The following is a 24,478-nucleotide window of genomic DNA, read 5'->3' as shown; positions in this document are numbered from 1 at the left end:
CCAGCCACTGATGGAGGCAGATGCAGAGACCCATAGCCAAACATTAAGCAGAGAGTTTGGAATTCTACAGAGGAGGAGAAAGGAGTGTAGAAGTCAGAGGGGTCCAGGGAAGGCTCACACAATCAAAGGAAAATCTTTAATTGGGGCTTGCTTACAGTTTCAGAGGGTTAGTCCCTTATCATTATGGTGGTAAGCCAGACAGCATGCAGGCAGACATGGAGCTGGAGATGGAGCTGAGAGTCCTACATCTTGAACCACAGACAGCAGAAGGAAAAACTGCCACACTGGCTAGACTTGAGCTTCTAAGACCTCAAAGCCCACCTCCACAGTGACACTTCCTCCAACAAGGCCATAGCTCCTAATAGTGTCTCTGTATATGGGTCAAACATTCAAACACATGAGCCTATGAGGCCATATCTATTTAAACCACTACAGCAGCTGAGGATGATCTTGACCTTTGAACTTACCACCTCTCCCTTCTGTGTGCTGGGACCAGGCATACACTGGCATGCCTGGATTTTGAAGATCTGGGGACCAAAACCCTGCAAGTGCAAGCACTCTGAGCAACACTTCCAGCTCCAGGAATTAGAATTAACATCTCTTTTAGGTGGACACAAACCCTAAGGCCCTAGAACACTGCCTAAGCCCCCTTACTGGCCAAATTCAATATTCATTCTCCAGACCTCCCCATAGTCAATGCGTGTATGCTTGTTAGAGAGTGAGACGATCTCATCTCGTTTGTCTTCCCCTGTTCCCAGCAAAGGGTATGTGGCGATGTCAGGCAGCCATGTAAACATTAGCAGGCCTGGAAGACACTGGGGCGGACTCCTTCCTCATACTCAGCAGCCTGGAAAACCAAGGACTAAGACTGCAGGACTCTATTGGCTGGTCAGAGGGATGAGACCTGAGTCCTCTGGCCCTGGGAGATGTGACAACGTGAACTGTCTGGAAGGTTATTAATAGACCTAGTCTGGAAATCCCAAGTCTCATAAGGTCTCTGTCTAGCAGGAGGCTTTCTGACAAAGTCTAGCGCATGTAGCAGTGAGCCCGAGATTCTGTCTCAAGGCAGAAGGTGAGGACACACAGCAGAAATCGTTCTCTGATCTCATTTACGTGTGCATGTGCCCGTGTGCCTGCACTTGCAGGTGAACACCACATACACAGACACACAGAGATACACAGACACGGAGATACATACAGACAACACACAGAGACATGAGATAGGCAGACATACAGAACACACACAAACATACACAGACACACAGGCACACACACAGCGACACTATTTTCTTTTTCAATACAGGGTTTCTCTGTGTAGCCCTGGCTATCCCGGAACTCACTCTGTAGACCAGGCTGGCTTCTAATTCATAGAGATCCACCTGCCTCTTCCTCTGAAGTGATAGAATTAAAGGTGTGCACCACCACTGCCCAGCTATTCTTTTTAAGTAAATCCAAAGAGGCACCTGAACAGGACAAATTCACTCAGGAAAAATTACCTGTTCTAGAAACTTCACAAACAACATAAGCCCTGCCTAAAAAGTAGACAGGTGAGTGGCCCTTGGGGCCACTGTTTACTCTCACGCCTTAGGAGTGTGCTCTGCTCCATTTGGCAATAAAGACGCCATTCAGCAATGTGTCTTGTCTCTTTACACAGAGCTCTCAAGGATGGAGAAGCAGAGGTGACTCCAAACCAAGAGCCCAGGGCAGGTGCATCCCTAAAGGAAGATGTTGTATGACCAGTTTACTGATTACTCTGGTAGGGAAGAGACTAGTGAATCTGGTCAGTTTCAGGGACTTCCTGAACTTATTTGTTTACCTTCCTGTTTAAGGAGGTTTCTGAAGCTATTTTGAATTGCTTATTGCTTAAGGAGGTTCCTGCAGGATGGGGTGTTTCCGGGAAGTTACACAACAGGAGGTCTGTGAGGTGGTTACATTTTAGAAGCTGTGGTCATGGTGGCTAGTCTGGGCATGGTGAGTAAAAATTACTGAAAAGAACTGCACCTTCTGCTAGACTGATTGGAGCTTTGGTGATACAGAGAGGTTGGAATGTTACGGGTCAAGAGCCAGGTTATTTTGTGGCATCTTTATGCCCTTGAACAGTAACTGAGACTGCCTGCCCTGTTCTATCTGGCCTAACATCTTTGTAACCATTAGATAAGTCACTTAGGATGCCTGAACAACCCATAGTTTCCAGCCAGCCAAAGACTTGATTGTCCTCAGACTAGCATTTTAGGCCTACAGCTGACAGATTTTTTCCCCCCTCCTTTGCTGTAGCCTGTTTACCTGGAAGAATTTATACTTGAAAAGCGCCTTGATTTATGATTCGGTTCTGTTGCTATAAAACCTTCATCAAGAGGCTGGAGAGATGGCTCAACTTTTAAAGAGTATTTACTGCTCAGACAGAGGACCAGGGCACAGTTCCCAGCATGTACATGGTGGCTTAGAATTTTCTGGAACTCTAATTCTAGGGGCTCTGACCCCCCCCCCGCCCCTTTCTGGCCTCTGAGGGCTCCAGAAACAGAAGTGGTGCACAGATACACATACAGGCAAACATGCACAAATCTTAAAAACAAAACAAAAACGAAGCAACACAACTTCGTCAAACTGTTACTATGTTGGAACATGGAATAACCTATACCTGTGTTCTAGGGCTAGGGCCGCTCGTATTTAGCCCGAGGACAAATCATCTCTGACCGCCCCCCCCCCTTTGAGGTGACAGTTGTAGTTTTTGCGCAGCAGCTGCGCGGCACTCAACAATGCTCACGATGACTCCGTGGAGGCCGGCATTTATAGACTTTAATTCCATGTTTTTTGGGCTTTGGAGAGATGAAGTTTCAATGCGGCCTCAATTAGTATTTCTTTATGTTTTTCTAAGTTCCCTGATCTGGTGAACTCAGCCCCATCCGGAGAAAATTCAGCCTGGATCAGCATCCTGAAGGTGTAGGTAGGTGCAAGCGCCCGCCCTAGAGCTCTGGCCGGGGTTGAGTCTACACAAAGCGGTTCCTCCCTAGGTTCCTGAGCGCGCAGGAGGAGCTGCGCGGTAATTGGTTCGCGCGGCCGGAGCTCCGGCTTCGCCCCGCCCTAGTTCTCATTCTGGCATTTCTATTGGCCGAACGGCCGTGCGCGCAGAGCTGGCTGTCCCTCGGGCTCCGCCCCTCGAGCTCCGCCCCTCGGGCTCAGAACTTGCACAGGGTACCGGCGGCGGCTGAGGGAGCGTGACTGCTGGGCGCAGGGTTCTAGGACGCTTTGTCGCCGTAAGTGCAGCTTCAAGCGGCCCACAGGCTTCGCGCCGCGCAGAGTAACGGTGGCCAGAGGCCGAGCGTGTCGGGCTGGGGAAGAAGGGAAAGCAGGGTCCTAGGCTTGGCTGCGTCCTTTCCCCTCCCCCAAGACACCTGGTAGCACTGAGCCGCGGCTCGGACCGTGTTCTGGGTTGTGGACTCGCCGGTCTGAGATCGCTCTGGGGAGTGGGCGGCTCGTGGTTAGCGCTCCCGGATAGCCCACTTCCGTTTCCCCAGGGAGACGCCCGTGCCCACGGGGAGAGGCAGCTGCGCATGTCGCTCCCGGAGTGTACCTCTCCGCTCCTGGCAGCGTGGGACGCCCCCGGCCTGTGATCACCAGCGTCCCCTGCTCTGTTTGCTTTCTTTGCCCCAGTCCCTGCCTGCCAGGCCAGCGCGGGGCTGGAGACGAGCAGCCACTGGCAGCGGTCGTGGGGTCCCAGGGAATCCTGTCTTTGGCCACTGTGTACAGTCATGGGCAGGTACAATCCGAGGATGCTCCTGCGGGGCTACCCAAACCCCAAGACTCAGAAACCAGGCGCCTACATGTCCGGCTCACTCTCCAGCCTGCCTGCTCTTTCCCCTGGGTGGGAAAGTGGGTCAGTTCTGTTCGGGTCTCCAGTGGACCTTTGGGACTGCTGAGGTGAGGATAAGCACTGTGCCCCTCACCTCCCCACATCAACTCTTTGCCTTGGCAGGGTCCCGAAGGCTGGCTGGAGCCAGCGGTGGGGCAGTTCGTGCGCATGGCTCCAGAGGCTCCGGTTGCTCCGCAGAGCGGCTGCCAGGCTCTAAAGTTCCCGGTTGACCACAGCAGTAACTAAATATAGGACCATCTGGTGCGGCCGGAGTGTCGCAGTGTTTTCTTTGTAGAGATCTCAGGGCTGCAGATAAGGTGGTAAAGTTCTGGCCCTTAAGGGCTGGGTCAGTACTATAGTCAAGGTTTAAGTACCCAAGGGGATCTGGCAGAGAAATCGCACAGAGTTCATAGTCCAAGCACCATCTAAGCAGAATACCATATACACCTTCAATTTATTTTGTGAAGACTTCCAGTCTATCCTGTTTGATTACCTATTGATTGTCATGCCTTAATGCGGGAAGCCCTTAATGGCTTGCAAAAACGCTTCCCCAGAAGTGATTTATCATCAATTAGTTTTTCTAACAGCACCGTTGAGGAAGGTGATGTTTCCTTCTTACAACTGGGGCTGCCCCACAGCATCGAACACTGCAGAATTCTTCTCGAGTTGTGCCCCTCAGAGAACTGCCTTCTAGGAAGGCCTCCAGGGATCGGGAACAGACTATCGGCTTTCTCTGGCACGTCTTTGCCTCCCTGTTGCTGGCACCCAGTGATTCCACCCGTGGGGGCTTGCCTCAGGCCTCCCTTCCCCCCACCCCAGGCCATAACTGTACTGTACTGACCTGTGACTGGCTCTTTCTGCGTGCCTGTGGGAAGCTTGTTCATCAGTCATGGCCAACTTGTGGCCTGGGGGCCCCGTTTGTCCCCAGGGGAGCTATGCCCATCTAGATGAGAATGCCATGTTGCAGTGTCAAAAGGTGGGGATGCCTCTAGTCCCTATCCTATCTTTGTCTTTTTGTTGCCCAGTGTGGATTTAATAGATGGTGACTAGAAGATTTCAAATTTGAGCATGTGCTGGGTTTGTATTACAAACTCGGGGGCAGGGCAGAGGAAAGAGTTGATTCTCTGTCCAAGCACCTTGGGCTTTGGAGTGATTGCTTTGGTGATTTTGTCCTCCTCCTCTTCTGGTTTTCTTTTTCCTCCTTCCCTCCCTCCCCTCCCTCCTTCCTTCCCTCCTTTTTCCTCCTTCCCGCCCTCCCTCCCTCCTTCCTTCCTTCCTCCCTCCCTCCCTCCCTTCCTTCATTTTTTTGAGACACAGTCTTGCTCTGTAGCCCAGGCTGGCCTGAGACTCATAATCCTCCTGCTTCAGCTTTCCTTATGTTGGGATTATAGATACGTGTCACCATGGCCAGTCTCCTTGAAAGTTTCTAAGTGTCTCCACACAGTGACTGGGATTGGTGGCACCGAAGCAGCCCAGGCCCCTGTGAACTATAGCTCCTGTTTTCCCCTGACTCTTGCTACCACCACCACCACCACCACCACCACTATTATGCGAAGGGTTGACCAGATCTCTGCTTCTGGAGGTCTACAACCTAGACCTGTGGGGCTGGCCTGGGGCCCATGGTTTATGCTGGTTCCAGAGAGATGCCTAGTGCCTTGATTGTTCAAATAATGCTGATGTGCTGATTGTGAATGGACTCCGATTGTTTATATAGATTGGGGAGGGGGCAGCCCACTGTCCTGCCTGTTGTTTGGCTTGGACAGTTATCTGCTTCTCTGTAAAAACCTGCCTGTAAAACTGCCGGTCCTGTAGCCCTTCACTATAGGACCAGCTACGCAAGCTGGGAACTGGCCTGGAGACTTAAAATCATATACACACACAGAGTGACAGAGACACTGGTCATCCTTGATACAACAATGCCAACTTGATTGAGCTCAGGGGCAGCTTTTATAGGGTTCTAGCCATGCCCCAGGTCTCGGGATCGCTCAGCTGCAGACCCATCAGAACCCATTCCCCTGCCATCAGGGTCTCGTGCTCACAGCAGCTGCAGCCTGCTCAGAGCAGAGGAAAACAAGTTGTTTACAGGAAATTTGGGGTCTACCAGCTCCCAACACTTCTCTTTTTAAAACGTTGAAATGGAAAGAAAAACAAAAACCAGTTATGTGCCCCATCCCATGTCTCCCATTCCTCACCAGTACTACTGGGATTAAACCCAGGACTAGGAGAAGGGTCTAAATTGCCCCTGAACTTGCTTAGTAGTCCAGGCAGGACTTGAACTTAGAATTATCCTGCTTCAGCCTACTGAGTAGTTGGGCTTACAAAACTACGCCACTAGACCCAGCAAGGACAAATACGTTTTTCTTGTCTTCCATCCCAGCCTTTTTCTTTGAGCTTCCATTAGATATTAAATGTTTGTTCCAGCCTTTGGGGCCATAGGCGCCAATAAGCACCACTGGATCATTTTCTTAATGCTTCTTGGTAGGGCAGGCGTCCACTCCAGCCCCCTCCAGCATGTTCTCCCTTGGCTCTGGAGCCCTGCTACGCTATCTTTGCCCTTGTGCAGAATGAGGGCCAGTCACACAGCCAGATGAGAAGTAAGAAGGAAAGATATACAGAAATAGAGAAGGGTAAAAGCCCACAGGCAAAAGGTAGATGGATAGACAATTTGAAGAAAAACTGTCTAGAAACAAGCCAAGCTAAGGCAGGGGACTCATAAGTAAGAATAAGACTTCATGTGGTTTATTTGGGAGCTGGGTGGTGTGCCCCCTAAAGAGTAAAGAGCCCAAAAAAGTAAAAAACAAACAACTACACTCGCCAGTGCTGGGATTAAAGGTGCATGCCACCACGCCCAGCTGGAGAGAGAAATTTTGTAGCTCACAAACAACCTGAGTGACTTGTGCTTAGTCATTTAAGTACCACTGATGCTCAGTGGGAGAGGGAGCAGCCAGGGGACACGTTCTGGGAGTGGAGGGATGGGAACCACTCATTCCTCAAGGATGAGTTCTGCTGAGGTGTTTGTTCAGAGCCCTATGGGTCATACGAAAAGCACGCGGCGCCTGTGTCACACCTGCCCGTGTCCTCCTGAATTTTCTCAGCTGATTTCTCTTGAGTGCTTATGGGTCCTGGGCTCGGCGTGAGGCAGGCTCCCCTGCGTGTGTGCTCATCAAGAGAGGTGTTAGCTGGGCTCAGTGCTCAGTGAGACCTCCTCCCACATGTCCCAGCTACTCAGAGGTAGCGTTGGACTTGGGGACTTTACCATCGGTAGCATGTTCTGGCCTCCTTGAGTCGGCCTTTTGGTGGGACACATGCCGTTGATCTCCTGCTTGGCCAGTTCTGGATACTATCCCCACATCTCTGCTTTCTGTCCTTGTCACTCTTCTTCCCCTGACTAGGGTGGGTTTGCCGAAACTCCTTTGTTGGAGTGACTGCTGAATTCTGGACCGGGGACAGGGCCAGGAGAGGCGAAGAAGAGGGCCTTTGATCTTGACTTTGAGTTCCTTCTTCCTCGTGGGGATGTGGGTGACGTCTATGAAGAAGTGTGGGGCTACCCAGGCCTGAATATGGCCCCCTTGTCTTGAGCTTGTCCTCATTATCTGGTCCTTGTGCTTTGATTTCTTTATCTGTAATAACAGGGTTTTGGAGACATTTTTTGGTGACTTTTTTCATTTCCCTTTTATTTATTTATTTTTTACTTCTTTGCTTATGTTGAAATAAGAGCGGCGGCGGTGGGGCTGCGTCCCCAACACCCCTGCCGCTTGGCTAGCTTATGCCCGAAATAACAACACACAAACTGTATTCATTTAAGAACTGCTTGGCCCATGAACTCTAGCCCTTACAGGCTAATTCTCGCACCTGGACTAGCCCATTTCTAATGATGTGTGTAAGCACCCCAAGGTGCGCTTACCGGGAAGATTCTAGCCTCCGTCCATCATGGTGTCTCTGCTCCAGATTTTAGTTTTTTTGTTTCTCTGGGAGCAGAGCAGAGTCTGACCTCACTTCCTCTTCCGCCCAGAATTCTATTCTGTTTATTCCGCCCACCTATCTTTTAACCTATCAGGGCCAGCAGTTTCTTTATTGCTCAGCCAGTGAAATCAACAGATTGATATGACACTCCCACATCATGCTTATTATTTACTTGGGGCAAGGTCTCATGTAACCCATGCTGGCATTTAACTTACCTGGCCACGGATGACGTTGAAATTTTAACCTCTAGCTCCCCAGTGCTATGGCTATAGGTGTGTCCCACCATGCCTGGTTTATGTGGTGCTGAGGATCAAACCCAGGGCTTTTGTGACTGTTTCGTAAGCAGTTTGCCAGATAAGCTTCACCCCAGCCTATTTTTCCAATGCCTTACCAATTGCTTTTCTTACTTGTCTTTAGTTATTTTAAATATCTGGTGTTTTGCACGCACGTGCATGTGTGTGTGTGTGTGTGTGTGTGTGTCTCACATGCCTGTCTGGTGCCTGATGCCTGAAGAAGCCAAGAGTATGTATGGTTGTGAGCTACCATGCAGGTGCTGGGACTTGGACCCAGATCCCTGTGGAAGAGCAGCCAGTGCTCTTAACCACCGCACCATCTCTCCAGCCCTACACTTCTTTAAGCATGTTCTCCCTAGTTCTCCACTTTCCCTTCTCACTTGCAGTGCTTCCTCTTTGCTCCTAGGTAAACTCCACAGCAGGCTGACAGTGAGGCCTGAGCGCTGACACTGTCCCCTTCCCTCCGCTCCGACAGACAGGCAGGGCGTTCCTAGAGGCCACCCACCTGCAGACTCCAAGGTCCGTGTGTCCTGGTACTGCCCTTCCTGCCATGTTGTAGGAACCTGGTAGATGGGGCAGTGAGCAGGCAGCTGGCCTCGTTGTGTGGATTGAGCTCTGGCCGGGAGGCTGCAGAGTAGACAGGTGCTTTTCCCAAGCAGTTAGCTAGCTGGGCCTGGCCTCTTCCCCAACCACCCCGCCCCACCTTCTGAATCACAGGCCATCTGAGTCCTCATACCTGCCTGGCCACTGGTTCAAGATCTGTGTGTGGTGAGGTCACATGTCTTGATCCTCCCAGGAAAGGAGTAAAGCCCAGCTGCCCTCACCCTCTGGGCGGCAGATTAGAGCAGCCTCTGCAGAGGCTAAGCTGGATGTGGCCTGGGCTTTGGAGGAGGTGAGTGGCCTGGGGACTTCCTGTTAGCTTCTGTTGCTTCTTTTTTTGTTGTTGTTGTTGTTTTTTTTTTTTTTTCTCGAGACAATGTTTATCTGTGTAACAGCCCTGGCTGTCCTGAAACTCACTCTGTAGACTAGGCTGGCCCTGAACTCACAGAGATCCACCTGCCTCTGCCTCCGGAGTGCTAGGATCAAAGGCGTCCATCACCATCGTCCAGCTTCCTTTAGCTTCTTAATGGCCTGGGTACTGGTCATGGGACCCTCACTGGCAGGTGGGTGCTTCATGGTCCTGTGTCTTCCCCAGGCACAGTCCCCTTTGTGAGCAGCAGACCAGCCTGAAGGCTGGGAGCCAGACACCCACGTCTGCATGCTGAGGAAGATGGGTGAGGCCGTGGCCAGAGTTGCGAGGAAGGTCAACGAGACGGTGGAAAGCAGCTCAGACACCCTGGGTAAGTGAGGCCAGGCTCTCCTAACCTGTGACTTGCTTGTAAACTCATAAGGAGATGAAGGGGGTCATCCATGTGTGGCCAGGAGGACCAGTGCTTCATGGAACTTTGGCCACAGTTGTGACTATTGTGGCTAAGTGTGTGTCTCACCGTAGACTTGGTTCTTATTCTGGGTTTTGGTCAAAGAGATTGGAAGAGGGCTGAGCTGTGGATCCTGGCTGATTGAATGTCAGTGAGCTCTCTGTGTGTGTGAGTGTCCCCCCTTGAACTGCTTCAAAACATCAAACTGGCCACGCTTGATTCATCCCATGCCTGGCGCCTCTTGAGTATTATCTGGTTGAACTGTCACAGTCTCCCTGGGGTGAACAATACTTGCCAGTCATGGCTAGCCTGTGTGAGCTTCTGGGTTCACCCAGCTGGAAGATACCATCACGCTCTGCTGTTGTGACATGTATTTTTTTTAATTTGAACTGATAATAGCCTTTTAGCCTTTTATTTACCCTGAGATGTCAAGCATTTAAGCAAGCCATCCTTCTAGTCGAGTTCTGCAGATGTGAATGACAGAGGAGCCAGGGAGACCAAACAATTATGTCTGCATATGCATGAGTTTGTGTATGCCTTTGTGAGCATGAATGATTCGTGTGTTCTGTATATACATGAGAGTGTGTGTGTGCACGTGTGTGTGTGAGCTCACAGGAGTGTCAGTGCCACTGAAGAGATAGAGGCATGTTGACACATTGCAGGAACCCAGAGGGCTGGAGCACAGCCCTATCTTGGGAACGATAGTGCATATGGCTTAGATGGGCTTTATCTGTGGAGAGGCATTTTCCAGACATGTGAGGGTTTGTGTGCACATGTATGTGTCTGTGTAAAAGGGCAGCCTTTTGGTGGTGTTTACTGCTGGATAGAGACCCAGCTGTAAGCTCCCCATCAGGTGTGTCTGGAATGCAGGCTCCACGTCAGAAGGCAACAACCTAGGGATTAGAGAGAGATAGTCAGCCTTCAGATGGCCTCGCTTACTGCCTCTTCCAGGAAGCTCTCAATTTTTTCCTGTTCACCTTTCCTCCCTCCCTCCCTTCCTCCTCTGGAGTGACCCATCTGGCATTCCCAGAGAGCAGGAACACTGATCTTTTTTTCACCCTGTCTCTCTGCCTGAAGTGGAACGCTGTGCAGCTCAAACTGGCCTCTAACTCACAGTGATGCGCCTGTCTCTACCTCCTTAGTGCTGGCGTTAAAGGCGTGTGATGGACCATTGGCTCTGCCTCCCCAGCTCACCAGGCACCCTTGTGAGTGCTTTGCCAATCCTGACTCATTTAATTGCCGTGAGAACTTGATGATGTTAATATCCTGTTGTAAAGATGATGAAACAGGAATGATGCTTTTTGTTTTGTTTTGGTGTTTGGTTTTTGGAGATGATCTTTGGGTGTCCTGAAAGACCAGGCTGGCCTTGAACTCAGATCCACCTGCCTCTCCCTCCCGCGTGCTGGGATTAAAGGTGTGCACCACCACTGCCCCACTGACGAGAGTAATTTTTTATGTGTTGTTCCTAGCGTTCTACTGCATAAAGGTGCCCTCTGTAAGGTTGCTTTTTGTTTTTTTAGTTTTGTGACAAGGTGTCAGAGTAGCAAACTTATTAGACCCCAGACTCATTATGTAGAGTAGGCTGCCTTTGACCTCACTGTATCGCCCAAGATGGCCTTGAGCTTATGGTGACCCTCCTACTCAGCCTCCCTAGTGCTGGGATAATCGTGTATCGCATCATGTTCTAAGCATGTGTCACATCATGGTACGAGCATGTATCACATCATGTTGTGGGAGTTTTACAGAGCTCAAGCTAGACGGAGTGTGCAGGTGACTTGCTGATGACCCCAGTGAGTAGGACTAAAACCACAGCTCATCCAGCCCTGTGTGGTTCAGACTCTGACACAGCAAACACCCTGATGCCCCTGTGGGGGATGCAGGAGATGAAGAGCTGGGCTGAGAGTCGAGCAGCTGGAGGCTACCCTGCTCCAGACTCTCTCCTCTCATGCCTCAGAAACACCACGGTGAGCCTGCCTTTTCCTTTCCTTTTCATTCTTTTTGAGACAGGGTCTCACTATGTGGTCCTGACTGGCCTGGAGCTTGCTCTATAGACTATGCTGGCCTTGAACTCATAGGGATCCTCTTGCCTCCTGTCTCCACCCTCCCAAAGTGCGCCACTCTGCTTGGCTTATATTTTTAGTTATATGTGCTTTTGTGCACATGAATGCAGATGCCTTCAAAAGCCAGAGGAGCACATTGGGTCCTTTAGAGTTGGAGTTACAGATGGCAGTCCTCTGAAAGAGCAGCAAGTGCTCTCAGCTGCTGAGCTATCCCTCCAGCTCCTATCCCTCACCCTTTTCATTTTTGTTTGATGATAATCTCATCAAGTTGTCTAGTGTGGTCCTGAACTTGGAACCCTTCTGTCTCCCATAAGGCTGGGATTCCAGACAGGCAAACTCATGCCCACCTGAGCTTGGCTTCCCTCAGTAGAACCTGTGTGGTTCTCGTCCTGGCTCGTGAGAATCCACGCCTTGTTTCTCTCTCCCCTGAGTAGAATACGGGGTGCAAGTGTGTCTCTGTCTGATTGCCTCTTCCCAGGCGGGAGGACACATGGGTGATTTCTAGGTTTCCCACGTTGTTAATGAGCCCATCAACACTGTCTTGAAGGTTTTTCGTGTGAATTAGTGCCGGGAGCAGGGGCTGGGCTGCGCGTGGTGAGTGTGAACAGCCCCTCCCATGCTGAGAGCGCTGGTTTCTGCCTGAATTCTTCAGCACTCAGTACAGTTTTTTATTTAGTCTGGCCTTTTAGGGGTGAGACAGCATCTCTTATTGCTTTGTTTACAGTTATTTGATGACAAATGATGTTGAAAATCTTTTCATGTACCTCTTCGCCTGATCTGTCTGTCTTTGATGAAATCAGTCTTCTAGCCTTTTACTGCCATTTTTAAACAAACGACTTTTCTTGTTAAGTTTTGAAAATTCATATGTATGTGTATATATATGTGTGTGCATATATATACAGATGTGTTTTTTTTTTTTTTTCTTTGAGGTAGTGTGTCTTTACGTAGCCCTGACTATTCTGGAAAGAGATCTGTTTGCTTCTGCCTTCTGAGTGCTAAGAATAAAGGCATGTGCCACCCTGCCTGGATCTATAAATATATATAGTTTTAGTGTGTTATACTTATTACTTACTTATTTATTTATTTATTGGGTGGGGTGCACACTTGCCATGGTGTGTATGTAGAAGTCAGAGAACTTTCGGGAGTGGGTTCTCTTCAGCCGTGTGGGTCCTGGGGTTGGAATTCAGATCGTCAGGTTTGGTGGTTAATGCCTTTCCCTGCCGAGCCATCTTGCTGGTGTCCAGTTCTTTACACATTCAGGATCCGAGTTCTGTTTCGCTTTTTAAACTTTGAATCAGGATCTGGCTATGTAGTCCAGGCTAGACTCCCAAAGCCATCTTCTGCCTCAGCCTCCTAAGTGCTGGAGTCTCCGGCATGTGTTCTCCATCGTACCTGGCCAGATGTGTTTGCTAACTCAGTTTCTAGGCTTTACCTTGTCTTTCAGCCTTTTAACGGTGTTTTTTTTTGTGAAACAGATGTTTTTAATCTTGATGAAGTCCAATTTATCATTCTTTTCTTCTAGACAGTACTCCTGGTGGTGCATATAAGTTAGCTTTGCCAAACTCAAGCCTGCGTGTTCTCCTCTTGGGATAGTCTGGAAGCTGGGCAAAATGTATGTGCTCATGGGCCCCAATGACTGTGAAATGGCAAGGTTCTCCCAGGCAGCACGTAGAGAGGAGGCTTGTGAGAGGCCCTTCTGCCTTGAATTTCTAACGTCGGAGCAGGTTCTGGATCAGAGGTCAACCTCTGGATATATACGAACGGTCAAAGCAGGAGACTGAGCGTGAGTTGGGGGAGGCCGCATCCTAGGATGCGAGCTGTGATGTAAGTAGGAAGAGCAAGGCTAGGGAGAGAAGGGATGCAGACACCCCCCAATTCCCTTTTCCCTGGCTCTCCAGCCCCTAGCCACGTCCGGCCACACTTACCAGCAGATGGCACCCTGTCACCAGCTGGCCAGGCTGCTGCAGGTTGTCAGTCCCGCCGCCTGACAAAGGCCTCTCCTAAGCCGGCTCACCTTCTGTAATGTGTAGTTTGTCTAGCCCCTGTAGGGACCACACGATCTGGACCCCCCCCCCTTCTTTCTTTCCTCCCTTCCTCCCTTCTTCCCTTCCTCCCTCTCTCCTCCTTTCTTCCCTCCTCCTTACTATCCTTTCTCCCTCCCTCCCTCCCTCCCTCCCTCCCTCCCTCCCTCCCTCCCTTCCTCCTCTTGTTTTTGTTTTACTTTGATAAAGGGTCTCACTGTGTAGCTCTGGCTGGCCTGGAACTCGCTCTGTAGACCAGGCTGGCCTCAAACTCACAGAGATTTTCCTGCCTCTGCCTCCCAAGTGCTGGGATTAAAGATGAGTGCCACACAGCCAAGCACAAACCCCTCTCTTTTATGACAGTATCTACCATGCACTTAACGTGATTCTCGCTGAATCTGAAACCTCTGCTGGCTCTTTCCCAACAAATATACGCTGAGCACCGACTGTATGCTCAGAAGAAGCAGCTGCTCCAGGGGTTTGGTGTGGAAACTGAGGCAGGTCTCCCTCCACGTTCCTCTCTCCCTTTCTGTACACATACATGTGTAGGATAAGGGAAGCATCCAGGGCTGTAGCAGGAATTGCTTTTCTGTCCTGGCTGGGTGGTAGCCCTGGCCTTAGTTGAGGTTTGTTAACCTACAGTTCCTGGAGCAACCTGTGGGTTTGGGGGTTGTATGTTTCACTGTCATGTTTCTAGCCTGGGAAATCCCCAGCGTCTGCCAGGTTCAACCCTTTCTGAGGTCGTGCGGGTAGAGACAGGCTCCCTAGGCATCCCTCAGACTCCCATTTCTGCTCGCTCAGAAAGCCAGAGCCTTTGTCCTGCTTCCCTGGCCCCTGCTTCTGATGGGGACAGTAGGCTGGTTGCTGACCGGCTGTCCACTGCCGAGCTTCCAGCTGTTCTCTGTAGAGCCCCTGAGTTCCTGTGTGATGAGGAGCCTCCTCTCGGCCCTGCCTCTGTATGATGCGATGTGGAGGGGGTGTGAGAAACTTTCTATCTAAACTCCCGTTTCTGGACAGTCTCTCCAGATTGCGGGGTTTGGGTAACCAAGCCCAAGCCTTCCTCCAGACCAAGAGAGAGCTTCCCCCTCCGGAGCTCAGGACCTTTTAATAGGAAAGCTTTGTTTCCTGGAGGGGGCACCCGCAGTCTCACGCTGTTGACAGCTGAGCTGACCGTTTCTCGGGAGTGTGGCTGCCCAGTGCACATAGAGTTCTCCATCCTCCCCGGCCCTGACCCAGAGTTGCCAATGCCCTAGTACATTCCAACTCCTGAGATAGAGCACTGCAGCCCAGCTGGCTTAAAAGCAGCAGAAATATAGTTCAGGGAGAGGGCTCAGTGGGCAACATGCTGGTCTCGTGCAAGCATGAGAATCTGAGTCTGGATCTCCAGAACCCACACAAAGCCGGTTTCTGTAACACAGATGGAGGCAGAGATAGAAGGCCCGAGAGCTTGGAGGCCAGCTAGCCTGGTGTATGCAGTGGTAGATAACAAGATACCCTGTCTCCAGGAAGGTGGAAGGTGGGGACTGACACCCAAGGTTTGCTTACTTGGTCCTTTCCAAGAACAGTATACAATCTTAACTGCCGAACCATCTCTGCTGCCTCCTGCGCATGGATTTTTAAAGAGAGGTTATTTGTTTATTTGCGTGTGCGAATGTATGTGCAAGTGTGTATTTGAATATATGCACATGCAGGCCCAAAGAGGATGTTTAGTATTATGTAGCACATCACTGGGATCTGAACTGCGGTCCCCATGATTGTGTAGTAAGCATTCTTTCTCATTCATTCATTCACTCATTCATGGTTTTTCGAGACAGGGTTTCTCTGTAGCTTTGGAGCCTGTCCTGGAACTAGCTCTGTAGACCAAGCTGGCCTCGAACTCAGAGAGATCCCGAGTGCTGGGATTAAAGGTGTGCGCCACCACCGCCCAGCACGTAGCAATCATTCTTACCCTGAGCGTTCTCCCCAGAGCTGTGTGCATGAAGTTTTAGCACACACATCTTTGTTTCTTCACTGCTCAGAATCTTCCATGTGTCTGCCTGTAGATGTCTGTTACATGTATCCTTGTGTTATATTCCACTGCATACGTGTGTTCCAGTGTGTTCACCAACACCACTGTTCATGAATTCAGGGCTAACAACAGTTCTCATATGTAACTCTGTAAGGAGAGACCCAGGCTGTAGGCATCCTCTCTAGGCAGTGTGCAGCTCTAGAGCAGATACCGTTCAGTCTGACAAAGGGGGCTGGTTGTAGCACTGACAGGCAGATGGAACCAACAAGTGGGAACATATCCAGAGTTCCTGTGGCCCCTCTCATCCGTCTTAGGATAGGCCTGTTGGTAGCAAGAGAGTTAGAGGCTTGAGCCTTGTCTTAGTTAGGGTTTCTGTTGCTTTGAAGAAAAACCACGACCAAAAAGCAAGTTGGGGAGGAAAGGGTTTATTTGGCTTACACTTCAGCATTGCTGTTCATTTCTGAAGGAAGTCAGGACAGGAACTCAAACAAGGAAAGATTCTGGAAGCAGAAGCTGATGCAGAGGCCATGGAAGGGAGCTGCTTACTGATTTGCTTCCCATGGCTTGCTCAGCCTACCTTCTTATAGAACCCAGGACCAGTAACCCGGGGATGGCTCTCCCACCATGGGCTGGACCCTCCCACATTGATCACTAAACAAGATATTGCCTTATAGCTGGATCTCAAAGAGGCGTTTCCTTAGCTGAGGCTCCTTCCTCTGATGACTCTATAGCCTGTGTCAAGTTGACACACAAAACCACCCAGTACAAGCCTTTAGCTCAACCCTGACCTTGCTAGGTGACCTTGGCAGTCATTTCCCAATTCTCTTCTGAACTTCTGTCAGTTACACAGGTGCTGAGATACCAGCCCACTCTCCAAGGTGCCTTGGGCATGTCCATTGCCTGGCCCGGGGATCTAAGAAAGCAGGCTTGTGTGGGCAGGCTGTGGCGGCAGCGGCTGTCAATAAGCCTCCGAGAGTCTGCGGCTGGTGTCCCCGGCAGGATGTGCCGGTGTGTAGAGCGAGCAGCGTAGGTGGAGTCCTGGTAGGATGCGAGGGTATAACTCAGAAGCAAATAACCGGCTTGAAAAGGAAAATCAATAGATTCAGAGAAGCAGAAACAGCTTTACCACCGGCAAATTGGCCTGGCGCCGGGGCCTGCTGGGCTTTAATACAGGACCCAGGCTTGGGGCGGCTCTTGTTTCAGAGACTCGTGATTAGCGCCCGTCCTCCTGGGGCCCGTGGAGCTTCTGAACTGGTGTCAAGCACAGCTGAGGCCCAGAACCGTGAGTGCAAAGTCCAGGCAGTGGGTGGCAGGAGAGGACTCAAGGTTCCAGTACACCTTGTCTGCTGTCCTTTTCTTTGTGCCCATGTGGTCCAGGGGCCCACCTAGACCCTTTGGCTTCAGGTATAGTGGTCCTCGGGGACAGGAAAGGGACCACTCTGAAGGGAAGCAGCCCCGTGGTGCAGAGTGTGGTCTTGCTCTAAGGTCTAGCTGTGACTTTCACACCTGGAGGACAGCAACAGACATGCTGGGAGGTAGCTCAGCCCGGAGAGCGTTTGCCTAGTAAATCAAGCCTGCTGATATTATTCTTGCAGTCCCAGCACTTAGAAGTAGAGGCAGGAGGACCAAAGTTCAGGGCCATCCTCAGCTACATAGTAAGCTCAAGGCTAGCTTGGGCTACATGAAACCCTGACTCAAAAAACAACAAAAGCCACTCAGCAAACAACAGCAACAAAAACGTGCGCTAAGCACGGTAGTAGCTCCCGTAATCACAGCGCTCCGGAGGTGGAGGTCATGAGTTCCAGGCTAGCTAAGGCTGTAGGGTGAGACTTGTCTTAAAAAACAACCTTCTACCTTACCTCCACCCCAACCAGAAAGAAAAAAATCCAAACCTAAGCACAGAAGAAGCTGTGGGTAACTGTAAGCCTGGAGTGCTGACTCCAAGGCGGGGAAGGGTAGGTAGTGGGAAACTTGACTTTCCCTCCCTTCACTCTGGCTGGCCCCGCCCCTAGTCCCTTCCTCTCTGGCACAGTGTTTTGTGGGACCAGAAGAGCACGAGGCTCTTGGGGTCAGACTGGCTGGCTGTGGGATTGCTGGGACAGACAGTGGTCAGCTGGGGTCCTAGGCTGCCCCAGTTCATCGCAGTGCTGAGAGAGGCTCCAGAGCTCCCTGGATGGGTCTCTCCCTCCCTTGGATGGCTAGATCTCTTGGAGCTCTGAAAGTATCGGTGAATGAGCCTCATCCACCCCGTTTGGACATCACTGAGGCTGAGAACTTAAGACTGCCACAGTTCCAGATTCCAGATTCAGTGCCCCAAGGACTTAATTGCCTGAACCCCTCTGTACCATGTTGCCCAGTCAGAGGACTTGTCCCAAGCCAGTGCCTGCACTGGAGAAACGAATAAGGCCCCCGTTCCCTTGTTCTCCTCCCCTCCATCCTCCCTCTTCGTATCCTAGTGCTGTGGAGATGGCTTGGGCGAGAGACTTGGTCCCTCTCAGGGTTGTCTCAAGGGAAACGGGGATGGTGGTGGTCCCTCTCCAGCTGGGACACTAGGGCCCAGATACGGCAGTGATTTGAAATGCTGCGGTCCATGGAGATGGGGCACCAGGTGGAGAGCTGGTCCTGCGGGCTGTACAGTCCTTACAGAGGAGGGAAGGGGTGGAATATGGATGAGCTCTGCTTTTATTTACATGCAGGACCTCAGCTGTGCTCTTGCGCCGTGGACTGGGCGTCAATGCTCCTGAACCTTAAGGGCTAGTTGGGGCCAGGTGTTCCTGGTTAAAGGTGGGCGGTCCCTGCCAGGAAGGACAGGGCTACACAGACGGGTGGAGGAGCCAGTTAGGAGGTGAAGTGCTGTGACATTGTAAATAGCTGTGCAGCGAGCTCGTACCTTACACAGGGCCGGGATCTAAAGAGCCTGAAGGTAGAAGGGTCCCTTAGGATCAGAGTGACTGTCAATAGGAAGACACATCCACTTCCTGTCAGCTGCTGCATATCCTCCCCGTTTCATCCTTAAAAGGGACCTGTTAAGCCTCCGACTCCTTCTGTAGCTGAGGATGACCTTGAACTTCTGGTCCTCCTGGCTTTGCCTCCAGTGTGCTTGGATTACAGGCTTGCACTGCCGTGCCAAATTCGGTTTTGTGCGTCCTAAGTGAACACTGATCAACTAGGTAACATTCCAGCCTCTGTGTTACAGAGGAGAAAACTAAGGCATAGGGGCACTGAGCCACTTCCCCAGGCTGTACCTCCCTGGTAAGGTGGGGAGAGTGATTTAAACCCAGCCAGAGTTCTCTCCAGGGTGCAGCAAACATTGTTACCTCTGAGGAGACAGTTGATTCTGTGTTTGGGAGCACTGGAGGCCCCACCAGAGGCCAGTAAGCCCGTGTTGTAGGGAAATGCGTATCTTCAGTGTCAAAGGCGCTCACCGCCTCTGAAATCAGCTAAATGAGTACGTGAGCTGCCTCTGCTTTCTCTGATCTGGGTGGTGACGGAGGTCCCTGGTGGCTTCTAAGCAAGAGAGCTGCGTGACCTGCTCAGGTCTGGAAAGGTCACCACTGGGCATAGGGCACACATGAAATCACCTAGGGATCCCAGGGAAGAAGCAGCTTGGCACCTTTGTGGGTGACAGGAAGGCTGTTAGGGGTGCTCTGTGGAATCTGGTTAGCAAACTGGAGTCTGGGTTATATGGGGTTGGTAGTGTGGGGAGTTCTGAGAAGTGTGGGTACCTTTGTGGGACACCATGGAGAGGCTCACAGCAAGGAATTGGACAGGTGGCTCGGTCAGTTGGCACTGGGGATTTCTGCAGAAGCCACCGTTCCAGGAGCCCACCCCACCTGAGGTTGTTCCCTCCCTTGATGGCAAATCTTTGAAATTGCAGGGCTAATGATGCAGCTTCAAAGAGTGCGTGCTTGCAGGAGAGAGAAAACGCCTGGCCTCAGAAATCAGCAAATAGATAATTCCACAGTATCAAAAGCTCCCGTTGCTCAGGCACGAAAATGTTAGCCTTGGGCAGGCAACTTAATGAGGAGGCTGAGTAGTATATTAAAACCAAATATTTCCACAAATGTACATGCGACACTGGCTGCTGAGGTGGCCAGGGATGGAAGTCCAGGTTGGAGTGGACAGGCCAGGGCGTCAGTTCTGGAGCCAGGCGTCCTCTAGGCTCTCAGTGTCAACCGGCACGTGCCAGAAGCAATCTCTTGCCTGATAAAGTTGAGAAATTGTGATTGCTCACAGCGATGGCGCTGTCCATACTCATTAGCCCAGAAGATGAAGGTGAGGTTAGGCCCCTTTGAATCGCCCTGCCCTAGTTGACTGGATTGCCCAAATGCCTGTTTCTGTCACGCTCCGGTTTCTCTGGGTGGCTTCTTTGTCAAGTCCCCTCTCCTGAATGGTGTCTCACCCTGTGCTGTGTCTGTGGTCATGGCTCTGCGGAGGATGGACTGGGAAGGTACCGAAGGGAAGGTCTGGTCAGGGAACCCTGCAGGTCCCCAGTAGGCTGCTGCGCTTGCTCCTTACTCCCACGCCGAGTCTTGCCTCACCCCCCCCCCACCCCTCTGTGGCCTGCTGTCCCAGGATACCCTTTTGTTTCCCGAGGACAGGTATAGCTAGCTGACCACCCTCTCAGCTCTGTGTGTCTTTTTACTAGAGCATGAACTAACTCCGAATTGGTGACAGTTGGGTCGAGCTTACCATTGTGTCCTTAGCTAGTATTAACACAGTGGCCACCCAGGAGAGACTTCTCAGATGAATTAATGATAGCTTTCAACAGTACTTGGTACTTCTGCATCACACAGAGAACGAGAGCCAGATATGGTGGTATAGCTCTCAAATCCCAGCACTCAGGAGGCTGGCGCAGGAAGGTTGCCAGTTTGAGGCCAGCCTGGGTTATATAGAGAGAGCTTTCTGAAAAATAAGTCTCCCAAAGCTCCCAAAGTTGGGGTGTAGCTCAGAAGAGAGTTGCCTAGCATGTGGCAGGCCCTGAGTTCAAATTCTGTCATTGCAAAAAAAAAAAAAAAAGGGAAGTAGGGTTAGTTTTGACTCTCATAGCCAGTAAATTTGGTGTTGGAATTTGAACCTGAGTTTGTTGGCCTCCAGTGTACTCTTTTAACCTGCAGCCTGCCTCAGTGGGACCTAATTCCTACTGCAGGACTCAAGCAGGCCTGAGCATGGCAAATATGGTGCCAACAGTCTCTGCCTTCTCCTTCTCCTCCATTCCCTCTCCCTTCCTAAAAAACATTAGATTACATTCTTCTTTTTCCTTTTTTATTTTTGAAATTTATTTATTTATATATTTTATGTACCTGAGTACTCTGTCCTCATGCATACCAGAAGAGAGGGCATTCAATTACATTCTTAAAGCTAGCAACCAAGGTCTGTTCCCTTATTTGGCTACTTCCTCCTCCAAAGGCCTGCTACCAAGGTTCAGCTACCAAAGTATTAAAGTCCAGCAGTCAAGAGCCCCCTTTGGCTGTCCTAATAAACATGTCCGGTCAAAATTAACCAGCTCACCTGTGGTGGTTTAAATGGGTATGGTCCCCATAGACTCATATGTTTGAATACTTGATCCATAAGATATGACATTATAGTAGGTGTGGCCTTGTTGGAGGAAGTGTGTCACTCTGGGGGCAGCTCAAGCTATGTCCAGTGTGGACATAAATTCCTTCTGCTGCCTGTGGATCAAGATACAGAACTCTTTTTTTTTTTAAAAAAATATTTATTTATTTATTATGTTTACAATATTCTGTCTGTGTGTATGCCTGACAGCCAGAAGAGGGTGCCAGACCTCTTTACAGATGGTTGTGAGCCACCATGTGGTTGCTGGGAATTGAACTCAGGACCTTTGGAAGAGCAGGCAATGCTCTTAACCACTGAGCCATCTCTCCAGCCCCCAAGATACAGAACTCTTATCTCCTTCTACTGCACTATGTATGCCTGCAAGGTGCCATGTCCCATCATGATAATAATGGACTAAACCTCTGAAACTGTAAGCCAGCCCCAATTAAATGTTTTCCTTTATAACTTTTTAAGAGTCACTGTGCCATGGTGTCTTCCACAGCAATAGAAACCCTAACTAAGCCATCACCCTAACACAGGGTTGTCCCCTTTCCCTTTATAAACTGCCACATCTGTCTCCTCTATCCAGAAGCAGTCCTTTGTCCCTCCAGATGCTGGCACAGGCTAGGCAACTGGGTACCAGCGTAGAGAGATGGTTCAGTGGTTAAGAGCACATACTACCCTCCAAGGGCACTTCGATTTATGTGCACATACCTGTACACATGCATGCATGCATGCATACATACATACATATGAATAAAAATCAGATAAATCTTTGAAAATGAATTGGTTTAGCAGTACACACCTGCAGTTGCAGTGCTGGTGGGTTGTGGGGAGACAGACTGTCCAGTCAATCTAGCAACTTGAACTCCAGATTCAGTCAGTGATATCTGTAAAAATAAGGTCCAGTGTGATAGAGTTAGAGACATAAGGGATATGTGTGCAGGTAAGTGTGCACGTATACATATGTACATGCGCATACATGTGCACACGCATGCGCACGCATGCACACAGTGTAAGAGTCTCATGGGTGGAACATTGACCTTCATTGAGAACAAGAGCATTTATAGTCAGAGATCTAGAGGTGAGAACTAAAGAGCGACCTGCCCATGTTCACTGGTGAAGAGCAGCCGCAGGTCAGGAATTGGGTCCCCAGATTCTGCAGGGCCATGAACTTCCAGAGGAAGACATCCCACCCATTCCCTATTTATGGTGTGACCTTGAGAATAATCTCTCAGCTCGCCTGGTCTCAACTTCTTCATCTGCAGAGGGAATCCCTCTCTTCGAGGTGGTCATCAGGTTTAGTACAGGGATGTCCAGTCAACGCTGCCTGCCATGCCTTTGTGGAGGACCCTGGGTTCTGTGCCGTCCTCCGCAAGACCACGTGACTTCTGCCGCGACCAGCTGAGGCCCCACAGAGCTCGTGGTGTCTGTGTTGTCAGCATCATCATGGCTGCTGTTCTGACTCCTGACTGGCTGGGATGAGTCACTGACTAAGTTAAAATAATGGCTGTCTCAAATCAGAACCTCTGTGTCATTCATGGATTCTGTATTTGCAAAAAGAAACTTTATTTCTTAATTTTTAAGTATTGGTTTATTTTTTTCTTAAAATAGCAGGCAAGCTTGTTAGCAAGGAAAAGGGTTTCTTTTTTAAAAAAAAATGTTTATGCTAATTCTTTGAGAATTTTATACAGTATATTTTGCCATATTCTCTTCCCTCAGCTCCTCCCGGATCTTCCCCCACTTTCCTGCCCATCCAAGTTCATATTCTCTCTTCCTCCTTCTCTCTCAAACCCAATCAAGTCCAGTTTGTGTTTGTGTTGGCTGACTATTCCTGACTATGGGGTCTGCCCTGCAGTGTGATCAGTGAACCAGATGTCACATCATTGAAGAAAACTGATTCTTCTTCCAGCAGCCACCAGATGCCAGTAGCTCCTCCGCTGGGGGCGAAACCTTGTACTCACCTCCCTTCCTTTATGTTGGGATTTTGTCTGGTTTGGGATCTCTCCAGGCTTGCTGTCACAATAGCTGTGAGCTTATACATACATCTGCTCTATTGTGTCCAGAAAACACTGTTTCCTTGACTAGATCCCTGTGCCTTTTGGGGAAGGGATAATACAATGTTCCATTTAGGACTGGCTGCTCCAAAGTCTCCTACCCGCTGCATGCTGACCAGGTGTCGGTTCCTGTGCTAACTGCTGTTGGCTGCAAGAAGGAACTTCTCTGAGGAGGCGCTGACCTGTGGATATAGCAGTATGTCATTAGAGTCACTTTCCATGTTATGTCCATTTAGCAGAATAGTAGTATTAGGTTCTCCCCCGGGGCCATGACCTATCTATCCACAGGTTCTTGGCCAGGTTGGCAGGGTCAGGTATAAATTCCATCCTGTGGAGCTGGGTTAAAAAGTGGTTGGTTACTTCAGTTACCAGTTGTACCGTTGTTGCACCTGTTGGCAGATCTTGCTTGCAGGGATCGTAGTGAGGTGAGATTGATGGGTACCTTTCTCCTCTGGTATTATGTGTAGCACCTTCCAGCCCTGTGAGAGCTAGCCATGAAGGGTGAAGCTTCCAGTTGGGTACCAGCTGGATTTCTCCATATTCTATGTATGATGCAAGTATCTGATATCTTCAGCAACAGGGTCTTCTTACCACCGAGTTCTGGAGGGCAATTAAGTGTTGGCAATAGCTTGCATTGTTTGGGGAGATTGTATGGGGTCCCACTGGCAAGCAACTCAAAAAGAAATAACCCATTCCTGGCAATGGGGTTTTTATTAGGTAGTGTATGGTTTCTTGTTGGGAGCTTGTCCCTCATTATAGGATAACTGCATTTAAACTTTTTTATAATGTATATATTTTAGTAGTAGGTTTCTATGATTTTTTTCTTTTTAAAAATTTTTTTAAATGTTTACTTTTATGTGCATGTGTTTTGCTTGCATGTTTATATGTGAACCGCAAGTGTGCCTCATGCCTATAGAGGACAGAAGGCAATGGATCTCCTGGAGTGGTAAGCTATCAGGTAGGTAGTGGGAGACAAACCTGGGTCTTCCACAAGAGCAACAAGTGCTTTACACCATTGAGCCATCTCTCTATTCCTTCATTTGGCTTTTTACAAAAGCTCTTCAATATTCATGATCCCTCCCTCTATCCCACCCTCCTCTCCTCCACCTCATTTAATATTTCCAATTTTCCTTTATCTGTTCTAACACTGTATTCTATTTCCTCTTCCTTGAAGTATCCCCTCCCCCCACAACCCATGACCTCTGTGGGTTCCAAGAGAAACACACCGTATTTCTTTAGTCAGGGTTCTTTA

General features: G+C 49.9%; 1 protein-coding gene across 2 annotated transcripts in view; it reads left to right on the top strand.

Annotated features, from left to right (window-relative positions):
• Positions 1-3,156: 3,156 nt before the first annotated feature.
• Lrrc20 (leucine rich repeat containing 20) overlaps positions 3,157-24,478 on the top strand; it is a 97,122-nt gene continuing 75,800 nt past the window's right edge. The window contains exons 1-2 of one of the 2 annotated variants that reach the window (XM_050140837.1): positions 3,157-3,254; positions 9,302-9,446. In XM_050140837.1, coding sequence (XP_049996794.1) covers positions 9,365-9,446 — 82 coding nt within the window. In that variant the 5' untranslated portion in view covers positions 3,157-3,254; positions 9,302-9,364. Of the gene's footprint in view, positions 3,255-8,902; positions 8,999-9,301; positions 9,447-24,478 lie in introns of those variants that run through there. The other variant, XM_050140845.1, reaches the window with a different exon arrangement.

This window comes from Alexandromys fortis, unplaced genomic scaffold (assembly GCF_014885135.2).
Source record: "Alexandromys fortis isolate MF-2015 unplaced genomic scaffold, M_Fortis_MF-2015_v1.1 scaffold_9, whole genome shotgun sequence".
Classification (NCBI taxonomy): Eukaryota; Metazoa; Chordata; class Mammalia; order Rodentia; family Cricetidae; genus Alexandromys; species Alexandromys fortis.
This window is presented reverse-complemented; position numbering and strand designations above follow the sequence as displayed.